This window comes from Orycteropus afer, unplaced genomic scaffold (assembly GCF_000298275.1).
Source record: "Orycteropus afer afer isolate SDZICR_OR568_19922 unplaced genomic scaffold, OryAfe1.0 scaffold00272, whole genome shotgun sequence".
Classification (NCBI taxonomy): Eukaryota; Metazoa; Chordata; class Mammalia; order Tubulidentata; family Orycteropodidae; genus Orycteropus; species Orycteropus afer.
Window position 1 is genome coordinate 218,472 of NW_006921859.1, and position 14,136 is coordinate 232,607.

Below are 14,136 nucleotides of genomic sequence, written 5' to 3' on the forward strand. Positions count from 1 at the left end.
TACAGCCTTGGAAGCCTAATGGGGGTTGCTAAGTTGGAATCAACTCTTCAGCAGTGAGTTTGAGAGTTTGCCTTTATTATTCCAGATATGGCATTAGTAATTTATATGCTTTACCTTGTTAACCATCACCTCGTTAGTACCTTTATGATGGTTTTAAACGTTATCCCCATTTTACAGATGAGAAAATAGGCTAAGAGAAGTTGCTTAAGTACATACATCTAGTAAGTGAGCCAAAAAGGATTTGAACCTAGATCGTCTGATGACAGAGTCCATACTTATAATTTGATCCAGGGGGTCTCTGAGAAGCCTAGGTCCCACAAAAGGAAAATCAACTGATTTGGCTGGGCAGGGCCCCAGGGCAGAGGAAGAGAAAACACTCCAGACTCCTACCTCTGCAGCTTTCTTCCTTCCCCCATTTCCATTCTTTTTCTGGAAGGTAATTGCTTGGGGCAGTGACAACCTCCTGGCGAATTACACAGCTGGTTTCCCAGAGAGATTTGTAACAACAACCCCGCCTGCCTGGCAGCCCCCAGCAAGTTCCGGTTTAAGAAACTAATTGCTGGATTGTGCAGTTGGTGCTAAATTGGGTAATTTCTTGGTGACGGTGTGTGTGCCACTTCTTCCATTCCCAGATAGATTCAAATTACATCAGCAGATTTTGTCACACACAGCACACTCCCAGACTCCTTGACTCCCCACTTCCCAGGCAGCCACAGGCAATTGCAAAAGCCACTGCTTCCCTGGGCCCAGAGGTTCGCCATAGGGGCACTTCTCTGTGTCCTGGGATAGAAGATGGATGACCTGGTGCAATAAAATGGAGAAAAAACACCTAGCATCCAGAGCTGTCATAGGGCTTCAAGGAGCTTCCTTTATTCTGTACTTACCTGACCTTGGACTTAGAACAAACTCAGTGCTCCCCACATGGGGGAAAAGGCTAAACCACACTCTGGTTAGCTATAGAGTGTGCAGTATGTGTGAGGTTGTTTTGTTTGCTTGCTTTTTAAAAAAGCAGGCTCACTTTCATTATTATGTTTATTTTAGAATGATGTTTAGTAAATTTGACTTTTCTGGACTAACAGCACAGGTAGGAGAAAAGGTAAAACTTTGGAGTTAGGCAGCACTGGCCTTGAGTCTCAGCTCTCAATGTGACCTTGGACAAGTCAATTAGCTTCTCCAAGCCTGTTTCTTCATCTGTAGGTCTGGGAAGGGAGAGTAATATTTACCTCTTGGAATAGTTGTCCCCACACTATTCCAAATAAAGTATCTTAAGTGAAATGTTCTTGTTCTTTGTAGGTTCATATTCATTCCACGAACACCTGCCATATGTTAAGCATTGTTCTTTGCTGTTAGCTGCTGCTGAGTTGGCCCCTGACTCATGGCAGCTCCACGCACAGTGAGGCAAAATGCTGCCTGGTCCTGTGCCATCCCTATGATGGGTTGTGGACGGGACTGTTCTCACTGGCTGGCTTTTCAAAGTAGATTGCCAAGCCTTTCTTCTTGATTTGTTTTAGTCTATAAATGCCACTGAAACCTGTTCAGCATCATAGCAACATGCTAGCCTCCACTGACAGATGGATGATCGCTGTGCATAAGGTGCATTGAACCCGAGTCTCCTGCATGGAAGGCGAGAATTCTACCATTGGGCCACCACTGCACCCAAACATTGTTCTAGGGGTTGGGAATAGATCGGTAAATAAGAGGGATAGAATTCCTGTGCTCACATGGTGCTTCCATTCTAGTGGGAGGGACAGACAATCTCAGAATCACACAGATTTAAAACGGTAACGATGATAAGAGCTGTACAAGTATATGGTGCCTTGAGAGCAAACAGCAGGGGGATCTGACCTAGTCGGGGAGGCCAGAGAAAGCTTCCCTGAGGAAGCAACAACTGGGCTGAGATCTGAAGGTGTGTAGGAATTAGCAAGGCAGAGGTGGGCGGGAAAAGCTCTCTGGTCAGGGGGTATAGGCCTTGTGATGTGAGGGAGTGTGGAACTGAAAAAGAGCCGGCATGGCTGAGGCGGAGAGAGCAAGGGAGACGGCATGTTGTGAGAGGCTGTTGGAAAAGTAGGAGGGCTAGACTTTGCAGGCCTTGCTGGACAAGTTAAGGTGTTTTATCCTAAGGACATCAATAAGCCAATGATGAGTTTTAAGCATAGATATGACATGATCACATTTCTGTTTCCAAATGATCATTGGGATTTGAGCAGGGTAAGAACAGAAGCAGGGAGACCAGTTAGAAGAATTTTGCAGAAGTCCAGGCAGGAGATGGTGTTCTGGGGTGGCTGGATTAGTTAGCAGTGCTTTCTGCTGCAAATACAGAAAATCTGGCCAATAGGGGTTTAAATAAAAAGTTTATTTCTTATCACATGTAAGTCAGATAGAGGACAACTACATGTCTTGGTTCCATGGCTTAATGATGCCAGGACTAGCATCTTTGCTAATTTTTAGGCCTTTCTCTCAGGGTGGCAAAACAGCTGCCATAGCTCCAAGTATCATGGTTGTATTGAAGCAGAGAAAAAGGGAAGGTTGGCAAAATATTTCCCAGATACTCTCATCGGTCTTTGCCATATATCTGATTAGCCAAAACTGAATCTTGTAGCCTCTAGTTACAAGGGAGGCTGGGAAAGATAAAAGGAGGTTGGGAATGACGTTTAGCTAGTCAGCCAACAATGATTTGGTGCATGTGGAAATAAGCGGGCAGGCCTGAGAATTTTTTTTTTTTTTTTTTTAAGGAAGCAAAGTCTATAGGATCTGATGACACATTGAAGTATTCGTCCTGTCCTCCCTTGTTTTTTCTTCCCATTGATTGTGCTTAGTAATGGGATGGTGCTGGGGTAGTGGTGGAGGAATGTGATCCTCAGGCATAATATATAAGAGGAAGCCCGTCATTGATTAAATCTTCTCTCCAGGAAATCCAAATCCATAAATTGGATATGCTCTTCCCCTGGTAATTTGGATTTGATTGTATTGTTGACTATTTGGACATTGGGGATTTTGGAAATCCAAAATAAAGGCTTCACCTGCGAGGTTAATTATATAATCTTTTAGCTTTTATAAAATGACTTAATATGCATGGTATCATTTCATATTCATTAAACCCATGGGAGGTAGGTAAGCAGGTATCATTAAGCTTAGAGAGGTCAGGTCATTAGTCAGGTGTCATACCTTCTGATCCCAGGGCTTGCGCTTTTTCTGCTAGATACTGCTGCCAAGGTAAGGGAGTCAGGGGGGTGGTTTGTCTGGAGAGGAGCAATTACAGGCACTGTCTCCTCTGAAAGTAGAGCCAGAAGAACATGAATTGATGCCAAGGAGACTGAGGTTTGATAAGACCTTGATGAAAGCTCAGAAGCTTGGCAGCAGCACTATTGCAGGAGGTGGGGGAACCTGGGAATGTCTGCCATTGAGAAGCTCAGTGTGAGGCTGGAGCTGCGTGTAGCCACAAACAAAGCAAATGACTTGGTCTGGTTAAAGTGCTGTGAGTCTCAGACACAGGTCCTGCCTAGGTAGGGAGAGGAGGAGTATGCCATAGACAAAAGACTAGGCTATCAAAACTTATTTCCAAGGCAGGAGGATACTGCACATGCTTTTCCAGCAACTGCTTAGGAAGCCATCTTGATGTGAAGTCCCCTCTGCTTCCCTGGAGCAGGCCAGTGGAGGAGAAGAATTGTCACCTAGAACCAGGCAATTGGTATCTGTGAGGTCACACTAGCCTCCCTTCAGGCAAGATTACCAGAAGCTTCTCGAGGCCAGGCCACAGGGTGGGCTGGAGGCTGGGCATGTCTCACCCTCTCCTCTGTGGAAGATTCCCAGGAGACTCCACAATCTTCTTCCTTGCCTCATATCTGTAAGGGTCAGGAAGTTCTTCCTGATGTCTGACTATGTCTCTTTCACTATTATTAATCATGCCCGTTGTCTTAGGCTGCATTTTCTCGAGGAGAAAAACCAGTGAAGCATATTTACATAAATATACATACATATATATGTATATATATAAGGAGCTCTGGTGGCATAGTGCCTAAGGCAGTTGACTGCTAACCAGAAGGCTGGTGGTTCAAACCCACCAGCCACTCCTTGGAAGGAAGACTGGGCAATGTACTTCCTTGGTGATACCATCTCGGAAACCCAAGGAGGGGTCACTATGAGTCATAATTGACTCAACGGCAGTGAGTTTGTTTTTTTGGTTATATATGTATATATCAATATATAGAGAGAGAGGAGGTGGAGAGAGAGAGAGAGAGAGAGGGAGGGAAGGAGACAGAGAGAGACAGAGAGATTTCAAGTAAATGAATCATATAGTTACAGAGTCTGGCAAGTTCCTAATCTGTGGGTCAGGTGTCAGGCTGGTGGCTTCTTCAGACTCACGTGGTTGCAGGGTCTGATGAACCCAAAATCAGGTCAGACAGCAGGCTTCTGGCTCACAGGGCTGTGGAAGCCGACAGATCCTCAAATCTGCAGGTCAGATGGCAGGCTGTTGGCTCACATCCCAAGGACTGGAGATCAGAGGATGTCAGGTGAGTCAGATGCAGGATCAAGAGAGAGAACACTTTGCCAGAGCATCCATATACACTGGATGCAGGCCATACCCCCAAGGAAATGTCCCTTACATCAGATCACAAAATGGAGGGTAATTATATAATACTGAGAATCATGGCCTAGCCAAGTTGACACATAACATTAACCATCACACGTGCAAAGCTAGCTCTTCTTCCTGACATCCCTGTGTCTATAATAATAGCATCATTAGTGTTCCAGTCATGGCTGCTGCAAACTTCCAAGTCATCCTCCTTCCTGACTCACTTGCTCTGTCCTCTCTTCAGTATTTTCCAATCTCCTTCCCAAGGTTGTCTGCTGGAACTCTCCTAACCTATCCCTCAGAATTTATTTGCACACTCCTTCTGCCTTAGTGCCTGGTATTTTCTCCACTGGGACTTAGTTCCTTTCCATCTTTGTTTGTGGAACACACAGCCATCTTGTACTCCATTTCAAATACCCTTTCCACCTGGAAGTTTCTCTTGATTTCCACCTATTGGATGTGGTCTTACCTTCATTTAAACTAGCCTAATACTTTGGTACCTCTTTCAAGCATGGCCATCCATTCATCTACTTAGTGAACATTTATTAAGGCTTGCTGTGGGCAAGGACCTGAGTTAGGTGTTGGAGATCCAGAGAAGAATAGGGCTTGGTTCCTACCCTGTAGGAGACCACATTCTAGTTGGGGAGACAAAGACTGAACCAGATAATTTCGATGCAGTACAATAGCTACTTTCATGGAGGGAATCTACAGTGTTAGGGAAGCCTAACAGAGAGGTGTAACCCAGAACAAGAGTCTAGAAAGTCTTTGAGGGAAACCCACTGCCACAGAGTCAATTCAGACTCATAGAAACCCTATAGGACAGAGTAGAACCATAGGGTTTCCAAGGCTGTAAATCTTCATGGAAGCAGACTGCTTCATCTTTCTCCCACAGAGTGGGTGGTGGGTTTGAACCACTGACCTTTTGGTTAACAGCCCGTTGCTTTAACCACAGTGCTACCAGAGCTCCTCTTTGAAGGAAGGTGAAGTTTTATATGAGTAAATGTTAGCCAGGGAAAGGGTTTGGGAATGGGTGAAGGGAGATTCTAGGAGGGAACAGCTTGTGCAAAAATACAGGGGCCTAGAACAGCTCTGTTATGTGAGAGATTGTTTCCCTATTAGAATGTAAGCCCCTTAAATCATCTGTAGACACTTCTTACTCAGAGTCTTGCTTATGGTAGCTGCTCAACAAATGTTTGTGCAATGGAATATTTAAGGGCAATGAAATTGCAATGGCTCAGCATCATGGACAGATCACACAGACACCTGCAGTTGGAGGGAGTCCAACCTGTAAGCTCATTTGCATGTTATTTGCATAATGAAGCCAACTTCATTTCCCTGGGGTCCAAAGGTGCTGCATCATGGGGGATCCAATCATTTCTGGTTTGGGAGGTTGGGAAGAGATTGTCAGGGCCAAGGACTGGTCCTCTGAGGACTCTGGGAGAACCATCATCTCCTTTTGCTTATCACCCTTTCTTTTCCATCAGGAGCCTGTGGTCCTGAGCCTTCTGAAGTTAGAATTCTGCAAGCAGTGGGGACCCTGACACCAAGGATGGGACACCCCAGATGGTGAGTGATAGGAGCATGGAAGATGGGGGTTAGATTCAGGTTCTCAAGTCAGACAAACTTGGTTTGAATCTTAATTCAAAGTGACTCACCCACTTAGTGGCTTTGTGACATAACCATTTTGAGGCTCAATTTTTCCATGGGCAAAAGGTGGATAATACCTACATCACAGAATTTCACTGGGGTTAGAGAATATTAGCTATGTACAGTATCTGGCACATAGAAAGTGCTTGAGAAATAACAGGAAGTGAGCCGTGACCAAGAAGGATCTGGAAGAAGTCTGAAACAGAGTGGATACAGGGAGGTAATGAGGGAGGAGGAGGATGAGAGGATGAGTCTCTGAGGTACTGCTGTCCGGAGTCCTTGAGGCTATCATGCCCTCCTTGTCAGCAGATGGCCCAGAAGCCTGGTCTGGGATGAGGGAGGGAGCCGTCTGCCAGCTCCTCAGTCCCTGTGCCTCCTGCTGATACCCCCCGCCTGCCTTAGCTCCTGTCCTGGCAGCTCCTGGAGTCCTGATTGGAGGCAGATCTTGCTGAGAACTGACCTCTCTGTCCTGTAGCCTTGGCAAGCCTGGGATGGCAGCCAGAGGCACTGATTCCAAAGCTTTCTCTCCATCACCTCCCTGCCCTGCCGCCCCACTGTTCCTGGGAGGCAGGAATGCCTGGGTTCCAATCCCAGTTTAGGATTCAGATGCTGCCTCGTATAGCCAGCTTTCCCCCTTTTTGTGGTTTCTCCTACTCCTTCCATAACTCTCCCCAGTGGGAAGGGATATCTTCCAAGGTGGGGTGATGGTGGTGATAATGGGACAAGTTGGGGTAAAGGGTGGAAGGGAAAGTGTCATTTGGGGAGTATTTGCAATCTGGGGGAAGAACGAGGAGAAGTCATCTCAGGTTTTCCTTCCTGTCTCAGTCCTGGGGGCAGAGAGTGTGAGCCTGCAGCCAGAAGGAAGGAACAGGGTGTAGAAGGAAGGGGAGGGATTTTCCTGCTGAGAGATGCTGGACATGTGGATTTGGGTCCAGTGTTCACTTTGATCAAGGCTGCTGGGAGCTGGGACTCTGGCCTGCCTGGTTCTTTGCAGCAGTGGGGAGCTGGGGTGGAGATGGGACAGAGGGATGACTCTGGATCCATTTCCCTAAATTAAAGCCAGCCTATTAAAAGCTAGTTCACCTAATGACTGGCTTCTTTGAATATTTTTATCTGTTTGGATATTGTTTCATTTTGGGTAATCCAAGGATTTTAAAAAACCCTTTGGCTGAGGGCATTTCTTCTTGTGAATACGTATTTATCAAATTTGCAGCATTTGATGAATGATGGGATTATTTTGTGGCCTTGTGTCTTTTTCTAGTATGACTATTTAAAGGACTTTTTAGCCCATTTATGGAAAGACAGGACAATTAATTACAATGAGTGACATATATGACCTAAAGGAATACAAGAATACCTAATGGTAAAAGATGATTTTAGGTGAAATGTCCTACTGTTTGATCCAAATTTCTTTCTCCCTGTTTTCTTAGGAGGTTCCTGGGGCCTGGCCCCCAACATTATGAAGAGCCTTTGCTGAGGCCATGAGGGGTTACCATGGCGACCGAGGCAGCCATCCCCGCCCAGCCCGCTTTGCTGACCAGCAGCATATGGATGTGGGCCCAGCTGCCAGGGCCCCATACCTGCTGGGCTCTGGGGAGGCCTTCTCCACCGAGCCCCGCTTCTGTGCCCCGAGAGCTGGCCTGGGACACCTTTCTCCTGAAGGGCCCCTGAGCCTGAGTGAGGGGCCATCAGTGGGCCCTGAAGGAGGGCCAGTGGGGACAGGGGTTGGGGGAGGTAGCAGCACCTTCCCCAGGATGTACCCTGGCCAGGGTCCCTTCGACACCTGTGAAGACTGTGTGGGCCACCCACAGGGCAAGGGTGCCCCCCGCCTGCCTCCCACCCTCCTGGACCAGTTTGAAAAGCAATTGCCAGTTCAACAAGATGGCTTCCACACGCTTCCATACCAGCGAGGTCCAGCAGGGGCTGGGCCCGGGCCAGGACCGGGCTCTGGCACTGCCCCAGAGGCCCGCAGTGAGAGCCCCAGCCGCATCCGGCACCTGGTTCACTCTGTGCAGAAGCTCTTTGCCAAGTCTCACTCTCTGGAGGCACCAGGGAAGCGGGACTATAATGGGCCCAAGGCTGAGGGCAGAGGGGGCTCTGGGGGAGACAGCTACCCTGGCCCAGGCTCTGGAGGCCCCCACACCTCCCACCACCACCATCACCACCACCACCACCACCACCACCAGTCCCGGCATGGCAAGAGGAGCAAGAGCAAGGACCGCAAGGGGGATGGGAGGCACCAGGCCAAGGCCGCAGGCTGGTGGAGCTCTGATGACAACTTGGACAGTGATAGTGGCTTCCTGGTGGGTGGGCAGCCTCCTGGAGAGCCTGGTGGTCCCTTCTGCCTGGAGGCTCCAGATGGGTCGTACCGAGACTTGAGCTTCAAGGGGCGCTCGGGTGGGTCAGAAGGCCGCTGTCTTGCCTGCACTGGCATGTCAATGTCACTGGATGGACAATCGGTCAAGCGAAGTGCCTGGCATACCATGATGGTCAGCCAGGGCCGGGATGGATACCCAGGGGCTGGTCCAGGCAAGGGCCTCCTGGGTCCAGAGACCAAGGGCAAAGCCAGGACTTATCACTATCTGCAGGTGAGGCTTTGGTGGGGGTGGGGAACAGGGTCCTTAGCCCTCACCAGTGTTGTTATCCAGGGAACAGTGGGAAAGGTTGAATGGGGGCCAGCTGTCTTAGTATGGAGGCAGGGAGGCCCTGCTCTACCTCACTATCTCACCCAGAACCGTCCCTCCCCCCAAAAAAACCAAACCCAATTTCATCGAGTCGATTCTGACTCATAACAACCCCCATTGGATTTCCGAGGCGGTAAATCTTCATGGAAATAGATTGCCCAGTCTTCCTTCCGTGGAGTAGCTGGTGGGTTTGAACCACCAACTTGGTTAGCAGTCAAATGCCCTTATGCACTGCACCACCAGAGCTCCTTGTCTCACCCAGATAAGTCTTTTTCTTTTGGGGCCCCAGTTTCTCCACTGAAGGAGCCCTTTTATTCTGACATTGTATGAGAGTGCCAGGAAGACATTCTCTTGACTTGCTGTTTTGGACAATCTGTGCTGATCTGTCTCGTGGGAATGGAGGGAGAATGAGGTTGAGGGTTGACCGTGGACAGGACAGTGTGGTGCAACCTGGTTGTAGCCTTTCTTGAGATTGAAGGTCAGCAGTTGGAAAGCAGTTCTGCCTCAAGGCCTTCTCTGGACCTCTTTCTGCTTAAATCTGGGAGGTCCAGATTTTGTTTGAAATGTGAAGATCAAACTGACCTTCACAGGTGCCTCTTTCCAAAAGTTCTTCTGCTAGAGTTTTTTGTCCTCATGATTCCTATGGTGAGACATCTCATAAGACTATAGAGGACATCTAGGAGCCTTGTCTTATGAATCTTCCTAGGCCAGAGGCATGTTGAAGCCTGATCCCCATATCTAATGCCAGAGCAGGGCCTCTTAGAGGTGGGTGGTACAGGTAATAGCTGGGATGCAGTCCCCATCCCATCTTACCACCTCTGTAGTGAGGCTGGGAGTTCTGATCTCTTCTTATGAGCCTTCCTCCCAGCCTCATCCTTTTTACCCTGTCCCTCCTCCATCTCCTCATTGAAGAGGTTCTTCTCATGATCAACCATTTTCCTCTCTGCCTCAGGTCCCCCATGTCCTCTGTATTGCTTTCATAAGTCCTCTCATAGTTTTAGGAGGAACAGTTAATATAAATTCTGGAGGTCCAACAGTTGTAGGATTATCACCAAAACCCATGTGCTGCATTCTTAGCCCACATTCATTCATTCAATGAGCATTTACTGGGTTCTATGGATACAAAGAGGAAGACACAGGCACTGCTTGTGATGAGTTCACAGGTGTTTTCAGGGGAGCAGTAGACAGGTAAACAGAATGCAGTGTGATGAGGCTATAAGAGAGAGCCCTATGCATGGGAGCACAGAGAAGGCATCTCATCTACTTGAAGAGATGGTGACTGGAGGTGGATAGGAATGGCTTCTAGGTAGACATGGAGTTAGCCAAGTGCAAAAGAAGTTTAAGAGTATTCCAGGAAGACTACAGTATGCTCAAAGGTATGGAGAATTGAGACTGTGTGTGCCCATTGCTGTCTTTTGGGTGTTACTGGCCTTGCTGGTATGTTGTTCTCATGGTATGGCTTTCCTAGGGGAACTCAATGACAGCCCACAGGAGCATATAGGGCCCAGTGGATACAGGAGGGGATGGGAGACAGAGAGGAGGTTGGAGACTACTAAGATTCAGGATTTCTGGGATGGACTTGGATTGTGCCCTCCATGGGTAGGGGTGCACTCTAAGTGAGGAATTGAAGATTCTGGTAGAAAGGGCCAGGTTAGGGAACAACTACCCCTTTGCCCACGTAATTGAGCCTTTGGCAACCCTGGAACTTTAAAGCCACTCTGCTACTTACTCCCTGCTGCTTCTCCAGGGCTGCCCTGACCTCTTGGGGCTTCTTTCTTAACAGTGTCCTGTGGAGGAGTGAGGAGCTCTGTAGTGGCTATGGAGTGGGAACCCTGCAATGTGGCATAACATGCCATGGCTGTCCCATCTGCTGGCCTTCCTCTCTCTACTGCCTGGGGCTCTTCTCTGTAGAGTACTGGGAAGGGAAATGCTCTATCCAGGGTCTGGGGTTCCAGAGCATCTTAGGACTGGGAGGTCTGAGTCTATATTGATGAGAACCAGGGGGTTGCAGGGACCCTGCAGACAGCCTTCTGTTCTGGTGCAAATGCAGGAGAGGCTGGCCCTATCAAAGTAGGCTGTCTTCATTGGATTCCCACCTCTTTGTTGAGTCCCTGTTTTCTCTTACTGGATCTCAGCCTTTCATCAACCCTCTTCCAGAACCTCCATTTCCACCCTGAGCCCTTGTTCCTTCTTGGAGCTCATGTACTCTCCCTGTGTCCTTGTCTTCTTCCTTACTGAACCCAGTCCCTCACTGTAGGTTCTTTCATGGAACCTCCTCCCTTGACTGAGTTCCTTCACAGAGCTCCATCCCATCCCTGATTTCATTCTCACTATCTCCTCACCTCACTCCATTCCCAGAATCTCTTTCTTTTCCCTAAACTTTTATGCCCTCCCTGAGCCCTGACTCCTCACTGAGGCTTCATCCCCACACCACCTTTCTCATCCCTTATCCCCATGCCTTCACTTATACCTCATTATTCACATTGTGGACCAACCATCATGGTCTCCCTCAGTTTCCTGTCAGTGCATCTGTAGACTTGTCTAGCTCCCCAGCCACCATTACCCTTTTCCCTCCTGGCTCAGAGGAAATGCCTGGCTGAATCTGCTACCAGGGTCTTGAGGTCATCTTCTCAGGCCTTCCTCCATCCATGACCCCCCCCACACACACACCTCTGCATCTAATGACCATTTTTATCTTTACTGGCTCTTTCTCTTATCCTGAAAACATGTCCAAGTTTCTTCTATCTTAAAGAATCCTTCCTCAACTCTATGTGCCCTTTTATCTTCTGTTTTCTCATCATAACCAAGTTCTTACAGCATAGACTCTCCTTCTTCACTTCCCTTTGTTCTTCCCTTCACTGCGGCCTGGCTCCCACATCCCCTCACCTCGCAGTGGTCACCTAAGAGCTATCGTCAAAAGTTACCTTTGAATGCTTATAATACTAATACCCAAAAATCAAACCCACTGCCATCAAATCAATTCCAATTCATAGCAACTCTATAGGACAGAGTAGAACTGTAGAGTTTTGAAGGTTGTAAGTCTTTATGGAAGCAGACTGCCTTATCTTTTTTCTGCAGAGCTGTTGGTTGGTTTGAACTGCCCACCTTTTGGTTAGCAGCTAAATGTCTTAACCACTGTGCCACCACAGAGCCTTATAATACTAATAGTTACCATTTATTAAACATTTGCTATGCATCAGGACATTAGACGACGTGTAGCACTGGGTAGGCTGGCTGTGAAGGAACTCTTTCAAGTGCTGAGGAGCACGGATGTCTCCTTGAGGATTAAGGGGTGCCTGATACAGGCCATGATATTTCCAATCGCCTTGTATGCATGTGAGAGCTGGATGATGAATAAGAAATACCGAAGAAGAGTTGATGCTTTTGAGTTGTGCTGGCAAAGAATGCTGAAGGTACCATGGACTGCCAAAAGAACTAACAGAGCTGTCCTGGAGGAAGTGCAGCCGAGATGCTCCTTGGAAGCGAGGATGGCCAGACTTCGTCTCATCTACTTTGGTCATGTTGTCAGGGGGGACCATTCCTTGGAGAAGGATGTCATGCTTGATAAGGTGGAGGATCAACAAAAGAGGGGAAGGCCTTCGATGAGATGGATTGACATGGTGGCTGCGACAATGGGCTCAAGTATAGCAAGGATCATGGAGCTAGCATGGGATCGGGCAGTGTTTCATTCTGCTGTGCATGGGGTCGCTATGAGTCAGAAGTGACTCATCAGCACCTAATAACAACAACATGCACCAGAAGAATGAACAAACGTGTCCTGGAAGAAGTGCAACCGGAATGGTCCTTAGAAGTGAGAATGGCCAGGCTTTGTCTCATGTACTTTGCTCATGTTGTTAGAAGGGACCAGTCCCTGCAACAATGGGCTTAAGCATAACAAGGATTGTGAGCATGGCACAGGACCAGACAGTTTCTCATTCTGTTGTATGTAGGGGTTGCTCTGAGTTGGAGCTGACTTGAAGGGACCTAACAACATGTGTGGGGAACTCAGTATTGGCTCACTTACCCTTCCCACCAACCCTCTGATACAGGCATAATTACCACTGCTCTTTTCCAGATGAGGAAACTGAGGCTTGCAAATTAATCAGTTTTGCTCAAGTTCACCTTGCCAACAAGTGATGGGGCTAGAATTTGAATATGAATCTGTCTAACTCCTGATCCCAAGTCACTAGCCTGTGAATGCACTGTGGCATTTGACATTATTGACTCCTTTAATCTTGAAATGTCTCCTATTTCTATGACATGGCATTCTCCTGACTTCCCTCCTACCCCTCTGCCCACTCCTTCTCAGGTGACTTCACAGGCTCCTCTTTCTTTCTTTGCCAGTCCCTTGTTAAATGTCAGTAGATCCCTCCCCGGCTCTCTTTTCCTTGGGCTGTCTCGTTCACTCCTATGGATTCAGCTGCCACCCATGACTCCCACATATCTGCTTCTAGCCCAGATTTTCCCACTGAGCTCCAGAACTAAATAGACATCCACCTGCTCCACCAGAGCAGTTCTATGCCAAACTCAAGACAGTCAACTTTGAACCCATCACCTTTTCCCCAAGCCCATGTCTGGGATTCTGTGGCTCAGTGAGTGATAGCAGCATCCTCCAGGTCCTCAGCCAGAAACCTACCAGTCATCCTCAACTCCTTCTCACCCCCTCATCCCCCACGTCTAATCAAGCTCACTGAAGCTCCTTAACATCTTTCATTTACATCTCCTCCTCATCCCCCTCATTGTCACTGTCTTAATTTAGGCCTCATCATCTCTTGCCTGGAAAACAGCATCCACCTCCTAATTGGTCTCTCTGCCACCACTTGAGCTCTGCCCTGCTCCTGGCCCTCTGCAATCCATCCTCTGCTTGGACTGTTGGAGCATTCTTTCTGAAACACAAATCTAATGTCACACTCCTGCTTAGAATCCTCTGTGGCTCCTCATAAGAAGGGAGGGGGAGGTTGGAGGATTTGGAATGTAAGCATGTTATAAAGATGAAAGAGAGGAGTGTGACTGAGGTCAGGTGATGCTTCGTTGCCGGGGGTGGGATTGCTATAGATCACTCTGACCTGTGATCTTCGGCCTCTTGGCACCTGATATGCTCCTGCCTCAGCCTATCTAGGTGGCCCTCAAATAAGTGGCAGAAGGTCTGTGGTGGGGTGATGAGGCATCTCCTCTTATGGGGGGCATGGCCTGAGACCTCATTTTTAAATTTACTTCTGGGTGTGGCCAGAG

At 48.1% G+C, this 14,136-nt stretch overlaps 1 protein-coding gene across 1 annotated transcript in view; it reads left to right on the forward strand.

The window, feature by feature from the left end:
• Positions 1-7,701: 7,701 nt before the first annotated feature.
• Positions 7,702-14,136, forward strand: part of DLGAP3 (DLG associated protein 3) — a 49,856-nt gene continuing 43,421 nt past the window's right edge. Inside the window, exon 1 of the mRNA XM_007950406.2 lies at positions 7,702-8,808. Coding sequence (XP_007948597.1) covers positions 7,702-8,808 — 1,107 coding nt within the window. The remainder of the gene's footprint in view (positions 8,809-14,136) is intronic.